The sequence below is a fragment of the Asparagus officinalis genome, chromosome 9 (assembly GCF_001876935.1).
Source record: "Asparagus officinalis chromosome 9, Aspof.V1, whole genome shotgun sequence".
NCBI classification, from domain to species: Eukaryota; Viridiplantae; Streptophyta; class Magnoliopsida; order Asparagales; family Asparagaceae; genus Asparagus; species Asparagus officinalis.
In genome coordinates, this window is record NC_033802.1 from 3,163,206 (window position 1) to 3,174,013 (window position 10,808).

The 10,808-nt window shown below is 37.5% G+C and overlaps 1 protein-coding gene across 1 annotated transcript; it reads left to right on the top strand.

Annotated features, from left to right (window-relative positions):
• Positions 6,773 to 9,459, top strand: LOC109824358 (amino acid permease 3). Its single transcript, XM_020390937.1, is given in 8 exon segments — positions 6,773 to 7,001; positions 7,101 to 7,334; positions 7,425 to 7,518; positions 7,605 to 7,819; positions 7,925 to 8,064; positions 8,651 to 8,733; positions 8,735 to 8,829; positions 8,832 to 9,459. Coding segments are annotated over 8 exon segments (1,413 nt in total). The 5' UTR covers positions 6,773 to 6,901; the 3' UTR covers positions 9,284 to 9,459.

A 10,808-nucleotide genomic window follows, 5' to 3' on the forward strand; every position in this document is an offset into this window, starting at 1 on the left:
TGCGCAGCTATTGAACAGAGCAACACCCCACAATTTGGACTCACGTTGAGTGAGAGGAAAGCATATAATTAATAAAGGAGCGTATGTTTATACACATGTATATAATTAATATGGTTCAATGGTCTGGGCAATTATTTCTTGCATGTGCAGTCGAACTAGGGATTAAAGGTTGTTATCTGTTGCGGCTCCACCACTCCATTTTTCGTTGGTTACTGTTGCAAATTGTGACGTGTTTGACGTTTTGAAACGGAGAAAACCAAGTGTTATATATACCATAAAAACATAGAACAATACGTTTTGCAAATTGTGACATGTTTGCCTAATTTGCAGGTTGAGTTAATATTGGTTGCAAGTTTTAAAGGTGTGTCCTATATTGGAGGGAGCTAAGATAAATTTAGGGATTATTCTCATCTATCCTGTAGAATTGGAGGCGAAGGCGACGAAGCTCAGGAAAATTGAAGCAGGAAAACGTTTTGGATGCTGCACGGTCGACCGCGAGTGGATCTGCAGTCGACCGCGAATGTGCACATAGCCTGGAAAAGTCTATGGACTTTTCATGGTCGGTCGCGATACCCTGTAGTGCATTTTTTGTTCCCTGTCGTTGGCCACAGTCGACCGCGACTGGCTCGGCGGTCGACCGCGATGCGGTTTTAGGCCTGGGCTTGGTTTCCTGTTCTGTTTGGGTTTCCTGTTTATATAAATAGGAACACGATTTGTTTAGGGTTTATTGGATCGTATTAATCACTTTTGGGGTAGCTTGAAGGAGATTTTGAGTACAGAAAAGAGAGTTCTTTTTCCTGAGCAATTTGTTTGAGGGTTTAGTTTGTGAGATTTGAGAAATTTGTTTGAGAGGTTAGTTGAGTGATATTGTAATCTCTATTTTGTACTCCCTTTCTCTATAGTGAAAACTCATCCCCTTCTTGTTCCGTGGACGTAGGTAATTTTCCGAACCTTGTTAAACTTTTGTGTTTGAGTTTGTGCCATTATTTTGGATTGTTTTTTGCTTTCTCTCTCGGTGTTTGGACAAAACATCTATGACACTTGTTTTTTATAAATAAGGATTCTATGAGAACACCCCATAAAAAATAGTGATCTTATACCATTTAGGCATTCACGAGTGATCGGAGGATTAGTTTGGAAGTTACAGCTTTTCTATTTAGGGGTTGTTTGGTTGGTTTCCAAAAACCCAAGAATAGGAAATTGGAACTTGGAAATCTCCAAAATTTTAATTTCCACCATTTCCATCCCTAAAACTTACCCACAACATCTAATAAAACTTGGAAATCTCCAAAATTTTAATTTCCACCATTTCCATCCCTAAAACTTACCCACAACATCTAATAAAATATTATTTTCATCCAACAACTCATCCACATCATCCAATAAAATATTATTTTCATCCAACAACTCATCTCATCTCATATCATCCAATAAAATAAATCAAATAAAAGAAACGGGTCACATCATCCAACTCATCTCATCTCCATCCCATCTCATCTTTAAAAATCACCCACACCATCCAATAATATTGTGACAACTCATCTCATCTCATCTCCATTTCATCTCCACCCATTTCCTCCAAAAAAACAAGGAAATTGATTTCCTTAAGTGTGTGTCACATCATCCAATAATATAATGACAACTCATCTCATCTCATCTCATCTCCTATTTTTAAGAATGAACCAAACACAAGAGAAGAACCTATTTATAAGAAATATGTTTCCTATTCTTTGATTTCCTTCTTTTTTAACCAACCAAACAACCTCAAAACAACTTTTCTTAAAAAAATACTCACATCATCCAATAATATTGTGACAACTCATCTCCTATTATTTGATTTCCTTCTTTTTTTTTTAGCCAACCAAACAACCATAAAATAATTTTTTAAGGAAATAGGTTTCCTATTCCTTGATTTCCTTCTTTTTTTGGCAAGCATCCCTACTCGTTTCTTATAGCTTATAGTGCGTACGTTGAGGCGCGTGCCCGTAAGCTTATCTCCATAGATTGTACGCCCCAGCTAGATGCGTAAGGTCAAGCGGAGAATATCGTGGCTTCATAAGTCAACGCTCGTTGACTATACAGCTTAATTATAAACACAAGTTGTCCCAATTAAGCCACAGTCTAATCACCACAAGGATGATAATGAGACACCACATCTAGCTAGCCCTGCAAAATAAATGTTAGAACTCCATTTAAATAGTTAAAAAAGAAGTCTAGTATCTTTTACCGCATCAGAACTTTGAAATCAGAGTAAGAACAAAGGATCGTGATTTTATAATTTAAAGAAGTCTAAAATTTGATGCTGAACTTCTACGATATTATATTAAATCTTCTATATTAAATCATAATAGAAACCGATTATTATTATTTTACTGTAACCGTGGAAATGAACGTTGGACGTTGGTCTTTGCACGACGACGTTGCACATTCTCTTTCATCATAACCATTGATGCCTCCAGCATGACCGCCACTAATTAAGTAGCTAGCCATTAATTATTATTTCATCATAACCATTGATGCCTCCAGCATGACCGCCACTAATTAAGTAGCTAGCCATTAATTATTAGCAAATAAAGCAGAGGTTCTTGTAAATTCAAGATAGTAATTAATTAAAAAGATATATATAAATATTCCCATTCTTAGATGCAGGTATTTAATTAGTTCCCCTGGCTCTCCTCAGCCTTTGGAACCAAAAAAAAAAAAAAAAAAAGGGGAGTGGAGAATATAACTCGCGGCGCGAGCTCACTCGCCTATATAGAAATGGTAATGATCGTCATTTTAATGATGGGAGCTTTGAAAGGGTTTGATCCTAACCCCTCCTTTTCTTTTTTAGATGCATAGATAAAGGTACATTAAGAAGAATATAATGAAACTATATACATTAACAAATAGGTGAGAAAGTATTTGATGGTCCCCTGTCGCCAATAACATCAAGATTTTGTTAGTTTGACATTTAAATATGATGGTTTTGAGTATTGTTTTGTGATGATTCGTTATTTTCCCATCCAAGAGGTTATAACTCATATTTCCATATTTAGATCCTTAAATGACTGCTTCACTTGAAATGCAATATATATGATTCATGATCGTATTCCGTTTACATTCATAAATATCAATAGGTAGATCCATATCGCCCATTCACGTGGGGATGAGCCTCTGGTAGCAAGGGTAGTTCCTTTCAAAAGGTGGGAACCTGAGGGATTCGAACCAGGGGCGCCGCTGGCGGACTTCAAAGGAGTTATTGTTGGAAGATCGCTGACCGGGTTTCCCTTGTCAACGAAAAAAAAAGGTAGATCCATAAATTACTAATGAATGCAAGAAAATAGTAGTCAATTGTATCTTTTTAATGAATGCAAGTAGTCATTAAATAGCAAATACCAAATTTGAATCAAGAATAAGGGCTAAAAATTAATGCTAGGCTACTAGCAGTGCTCATTTACAAACCAACTCCAAATCATGGAGTAGTAAGCAAAGTGACGCACGGAAGCAAAGAGAACCTAATTCCCTCTCCCAACGAGGATGGATCCAAGCCATTACACGTGGACATTGTAATTCAAAAAGTTATTAATCGGTCCTTATATGTAAAGCATAAATTCTAAGGGTTAATTTCAAGCACCCCACTCTATTATCATACCAAATAAGTCATTCATTATTGCTTTCTCTTTTATTGTCATGCTTTATTAAGCAGAAGTCTCTTTTCTATGATAAGAAAACCAAAAACAGCCCAGTTGGCTTTAATTGATTCATTTTCTCCAAATGAACACTTAGGGGGTGTTTGGTTGTATTGTTTTTGAGAAATGTTTTCTCAAAAAGTACAAACAATGGCATTTCTGTAATTAAGAGTTTTCTATAGATTTCTACAAACTGTGTTTGGCTCAAAAAAGATTTACAAAAGTGTTTTCTGTAAAGTATAGAAAAGTACCAAAATTTATAGAAATTGATTTCCTTCTAAAATGGGCGGAAATCTCTTGGAAATCTGACGCATTCATTATTTAAATAATAAAACTCATTAACACTTTTCTATAAAGTTCTCACTTTTCTATAAAGTTGGTGGTGTTTGGTTACATTTCTATAAATTATAGGAAATGTTGCTATTTTCCCAAAAGTTATGAGTCGTTTTCTTGTTTTGAACCAAACAAGCACAATACAAAAAATAAGAAAATTTGTACTTTTTAACTTCTCAAAACTTTTCCTATAATTTTTTTAAGAAATACAAGGAAATCAAATTTTGGATGGAAAACATTACCTATAATTTATAGAAATGTAACCAAACACCCCCTAGACTAAACATCATGGTCACTTACTATAATACTGGGGTCTTTTCTGTTAAATCTCTCTGTTATAGCCTGCAAATAATTAAATGTTAATCCACCTTTTGGGGTTGACACGTGCCTCATTCCTCGTCTAATCAAATATGATCAGAGTCCAAACAACTTGAGCAGCCTTTGCAACAGATTCGATAGACCGACAAATTACGTAGCCGACTAGAAAGTCAGCACTTGTAGGTCTACCCGCCAAATCAACCCTATAAGTACTCGCACACCGCCTACCATGTCAGGCCGACAACTTGCGTGGCTGACTAAAAGGATGTGTTTGTCGGCCCTCAACCAGACGACTAAAGAGCGGTAGTCTCCTCGAACCCCTCGCTGACAGCCACCTACCCCATGTTCGATAACTGTCATTAACACTTTCTATACCTTTTTGAATTCTAGATGGGTTATCTCTCCCCTAATCAAAATCATGTGGAACTCCCTCCTTCCTAGCAAAGTTAAATTCTTCATATCTAAAAATAATTCTTTTCTGAATCTTTTCTATCAAAAACATCTGTAATATTACAAACTTGTTTCACAACAAATTAAAGAAAATTCCAGATTTGCTTACTGGAATTTTTATTTTCTATTGTATCCTGGGAAGAAATTTGCATTAACCCGAAGCAACTTTGAATATCAAGCGAGGGCAAATATTTCTTTAAGGAAAGTGTTTCACGCCTCAGAATTTCTGTCTCCTTCATTTAAAAAAAAAACATTTTGTATGATAAATTACATTATCTTTTTTTTTTTTGGAGTTAGAAGTTAGAAATCTTTGCATCTATTTTTTGTATGCATGGTTGGCTTTGGTTCTTCCTTATATCTATGTATGTGGTGAATGCGGGCAAGGTCGAAACTTCACCCTCATGAATGTTTGGAAGAAGAAGGTTATGCGTCCCTAATTCACAGATCTCATGCTTTCTGTTTCTCCAACCTATGGACACAATTCGTGTCTTCTTTTGTAAAGAAATCTTTATTTTTAATGAACGGGGTTTTTAATCCCCTGTTTTTAGTAAAAAAAACTAAGTGCTCTCTACAACAGGTTGATGTGATATGAAATCCACATAACAGGAATTGAGAAGGGAGCCATAACTTAGTTTGCGCATCAAACATTTAAGTGCTGATAAGAAATTTAGAACATAGTAACTAATTTTTCTATAGTACAAAGTGCTAATAAGAGATTTAGAACATAATAAGTAATTTTCTATAATAAAAAGGCTGTATGTAATACTAGCGCCCTTCCCCTCAATCAACATATATAGCATTATAAATGCTTCCAATTTAATCAACATTAATTACAAAAAAATAAAAATAAAAAAAAAGGAAGGGGAAAAAGAGCCTGCTAGTGCTCTCGACGTTCCTTCATCTCACTAGTGGCCTGAATTGGCCGAGGACCGAGCAAAAGGTAAGAAAACTAGTCAAAAACTTAAGAATCTAGTTTTTATTGAGGACAATTCAAACCGAATCCTACTTTTAGGAGGATTGAAACCTTACCAGTTACTACAATTAACTTTCGGCTAAATACTCATATTGGTATTTTAATTCCACCCCATTTACCAAGAAGATATTTTAATTAGGCAAACCTGCTTTAAGTCATTTTAATTGATTCAACTTACCAACAAGGCCATTTTTCTTGTCGGCGATCAGTTTTCCGGTGAGAGCTCGTCACGTGCGTGGCACGTGATGACTTAAACTGATTTTTAGCTGCTAATATGGCATGGATCTGTCCTATTTTGGGTGAATTGGGATTTTTAGAGGGTTAATTCCCGCCTTTAAACACCGCCACGTCAGAAAATCCGTGCCACATCAGCAGCTAAAAAACAGTTTAAGCCATCACGTGCCACGCACGTGCTCTCGCCGGAAAACTGGTCGCCGACGAGAAAAAAAGGCCTTGTTAGTAAGTTGAATCAATTAAAATACTTTAAAGCAGGTTTGCCTAATTAAAATACCTTCAAGATAAATGAGGTGGAATTAAAATACCAATATGGGTATTTAGCCATTAACTTTCACATTGACAATTCAAACTTGATTACTCTAGTTAAAAAAACATCATTAGATGGGATCCTAAGAGAATTAGGATTTCTGAAAGCACGATGAGAAGAAATCATACATGAAGTAAGAATAGGAGAAATACCTCTATAAATACACCCAGAGTAATATTCTTTGTCGACGCAAGCATGGTAAATCTTTTTGATCGTGTAATTGTTCTTTTTTCAAAAAATAAATTACAAGAAAAGAAAGGGGGTTCGTTGTAATCATTGAACCGTGTGGGGGTGGGGGGGTTACTGAGAGTTTGAATAAACTAATGGAAGGAGGATCCCCGTGGGTTGACCTTGGTCTATAGTGAGCAATTATTACATTAATTTTTGTCACATACTCTATTAAATTCAAAAAAAAAAAAAAATCCTCCCTTTCCCCATCACTTGAACTCTATATAAAGCCCCCCCCGGCCACAACTCCTCTCCATCTCCCCTCTCATTCTCCTCTCTCCTCTCTTAAAAAAAACAAAAAACAAAAAACAAACTGTTGCATTATTTGCAGTTACATCAGCAGTTACAGGGTACTAAACTCAAAATTTTCTGCAAAATTTCAAGATGGGTTTGCCCGCAATGGACGTCTCCATAGACATCAGCACCCAACAACCTCAAGCGGACTCCAAATGCTACGACGACGATGGCAAACTCAAAAGAAAAGGTAGCCAGAAATTAGAACAACCCATTTCCCCATTTTCCTCCGGATCGATCTCAAAAACTTCGTCAAATTTTCATCTAACCAGTTGAGAATCTTCTACAGGGACCGTGTTGACTGCGAGTGCCCATATAATCACAGCAGTTATAGGCTCGGGGGTTTTATCACTTGCCTGGGCCATTGCTCAACTTGGTTGGGTCGCAGGCCCCTCTGTTATGATTCTCTTCGCCTTTGTGATTTACTACACTTCTTCGCTCCTCGCTGACTGTTATCGGTCTGGTGACCCGATGACTGGAAAGAGAAACTATACTTACATGGATGCTGTTCATGCAAATCTTGGTAAAGCTTTCTCACGAATTTTTTTTTTTTTTTTTTTTTTTTGGTATATGATCCATTGGCGAGTTTCTTATCGAAATTCGACGAATACAGGGGGGTTGAAGGTGAAGGTTTGTGGATTCATTCAGTACTTGAATCTTTTCGGAGTTGCAATTGGATACACTATAGCTGCTTCTATCAGTATGCTGTAAGTTTTAAATTTAAACCCAGCGTTCCTTTTTTTTTTTTTTAATTTATAACAGGGGAGTAATAATAATTTTTTTGGGGGAGCAGGGCAATAAAGAGATCAAACTGTTTTCATGAGAAAGGGCACAAGAATCCTTGTCATATGAGCAGCACTCCTTATATGCTCATATTTGGGGCCACGGAGCTTGTTTTTTCACAAATCCCTGACTTTGATCAGATTTCGTGGCTGTCAATTGTTGCTGCTGTCATGTCATTTACCTACTCGTTCATTGGACTTTCCCTCGGCATTTTACAAGCTGTTGGTGAGTTTTGCAACACTTGGTTTTTTTCTTATCTTGGTAATTAAGAGATTGAAGATTTTGATGCTGATTTCCATCTCTTTTTTTTTTCTTTTTGGGTTCAAATAGCTAACGGTGGGATCAAGGGAAGCCTCACCGGAGTCAGTATCGGCGCCGTTACCGAGACCCAAAAGGTCTGGAGGAGCCTGCAGGCTTTTGGAGACATCGCGTTTGCGTATTCTTACTCCATCATTCTCATTGAAATCCAGGTACCTTTTCTTCCCAAATTCTTGTGAAGACGCATGTGAGTTAATATTGAGTGTTATCATTTATGATCTATTTTCATTACCACGCAATCATGTGATGGCGATTGCTAGTTAGACATTTGTCACGATTAACATTTTAACACGATTCCCATGTGGGTTTAAAAACTAACCGGTTATGTTAGAATTAATATAAAACTATAATCCTCGATCCTTATCATAACTTTAGAGTTTTGGTGTAATGGTTAGATGAACTAAATTTAAGATGGTATCAGAGTAACCCAGGTTCAAATCCCACTGGCCATGAATTAAATGCGGATTTTTAAAAATTGACACCGCTACGTGAGTTCAGGTTTCGACCCATAAAAAGGACGCTCAACCTGCAGGAGCATGTTAGAATTAATATAAAACTATAATCCTCGATCCTTGTCATAACTTCGGAGTTTTGGTCTAATGATTAGAGGAACTAAATTTAAGAGGTTAAAAATAACACCGTCATGAACTCTGTTTTCTAACAAAATAGGCTATAAATCATAGGTAACTTGTATAACCAATCCTAAAAATTTTAAAAATTTTGCTTCGTCTGTCACAGGACACAATCCGAGCTCCACCGCCATCGGAAGCCAAGGTGATGAAGAAGGCCACCCTCGTCAGCGGTCAGGTCCCACGTCTTCTAGCTCTGCGGCTGCTCGGTACGCCGCTTCGGCGGACAGCCCAGGAACCACTCGCGGGCTTGGTTTAACCCCTTCTGGTCCATGATCGCCAACGCGGCCATGTCTCCACCCTCGTGGGCTACCAAGTCTACTGCCAGCCCCTCTTCGCCTTCGTCGAGAAATGGGCCTCCAACACCTGGCCAAACTCCAAATTCATCACCAAGGAAGTCCACATCCCCCTGGGCACAACAAAGTCCTACGGCCTCAACCTCTTCAGGCTCGTTTGGAGATCAGCATTCGTAGCTCTAACCACCGTCATCTCAATGCTGCTGCCGTTCTTCAACGACGTCGTCGGCCTGCTCGGTGCTCTTGGGTTCTGGCCGTTGACGGTCTACTTCCCCGTAGAGATGTACATTGTGCAGAAGAAAGTGCCCAAGTGGAGCACGAGATGGGTTTCCTTGAAGATGCTGAGCCTTGCCTGCTTGGTGGTTTCCATTGCAGCGGCGTCCGGATCGATCGCCGGGGTTGTTTCTGATCTCAAAGTTTACCGGCCGTTTAAGAGCAGTGACTGATCGTGTAATATTGGAGATGGGAGGATAGAGGTATGGATACCGTTGGTGAGGAACCAAGAAGAGCAGAGCAAGCGCTGTTGGTTGTTATTGTTCTTAGATTTTGGGGTTTATGTTGTCACTGTAATTTCATTAACGAAGTTAAATATATAGAAGAGATGACGATTCCCAAATCAAAATCCAAACTTGTGTTTATTTGGATATCTAAGGTTTTTTTTGGGTAACACTGTCTGAAATCGAACATAAGACCTGCAAGTCATATTGCAACCGCCTAACCGTCTGGATTATCCGCAAATGAGTAAAAAAAAATGTGGTTGCTATTTTTCAATTATACTCTAAAAGGTTGATATCCTAAAGTTTAAATGAATCTTTCCCAGGATTCGGATCCTCTCCACTACAAAAAAAACAGTGGATGGACCACTACATAATCACGGCCATTGATTATCTAGTTAATGGTTATGATTTTATCTTGTAGTGCAAATTAGGAATGAGTGCAATACACGGGGGTATGGTAAGTGTTAGATTTATATTGTATCATAACCGTCTACTAAATAATCAACGATTGATATTAAAATCAGTGGTCTCTCCACTATTTTTTTGTAGTGGAGAGGATCCAAATCCATACTACAATACGTGTTTTTATGGTTGCAACATTGACAAGTAGCCTTATCAATTTTATTAAAAAATTAGTAATTGTCTTGTCAACAAGTAATTTCATGCATTTCATGGGTAAAGTGTTGGAGACTGTGTGAGCTGACGCACTGATTTGTGAAAAAATTGCGGAAGAGTAAATCTATAATTTCGCATGTAGCATGTAATCATAGTCTCTATCTATATATGAGTGGTCTCTCTTATATTGTTACTCGATTAAAAAGAAAGAAAGAAACCCCAATGCAGCCGTGGACGCAAGCAAATTATCAAGCCACATAAAAAACCAAATCATTTATGATTTTTATGTCCTTTTCGTTTTCTCTCTGACTTGTAGGAGTTTAGAGTCTTAACGTAACAAAGTATCTCATTGGAATTAGATCATATGAGTATCGCGATTACTTGTGAATATGTTTCCCACTTGTTTCGTTGAAAAGAAAACTCATGAATTCCCATCTTCTCTTTTTCAAATGATTATTAAAAGGATACATGTGTCGTTTCACATTCTTAGATGACATTATTAATACCTTCTTAAAGATTCATGATGACTTTTTGAGCAAATTTAAACTTCATTAGTACTAAAATAAGAAAGAATAAATCCAAGAGGGTCTAGACGAGTTGATAAACCGCTTAAGAGTAGTACTCTAAGGTCTCAGGTTCGACTTTTTTACCTTGTGTGTTGGGAAGTGCTCCTTAGTCGCACTTGGGAGTTTGGTACTCATTGTCCGAATGATCGTGAGGGAGTTCCCTCGTCAAACTCAAAAGGCAAAAAAAGACTAAAAAAATTTTGGGTAGCAAAGTAAAAGAAAATAACTCTTTAAAATTTTATTAGATACTATGATTTGAGAGTGGGGAGGGGGATGGAGAGCTCAACTATGGA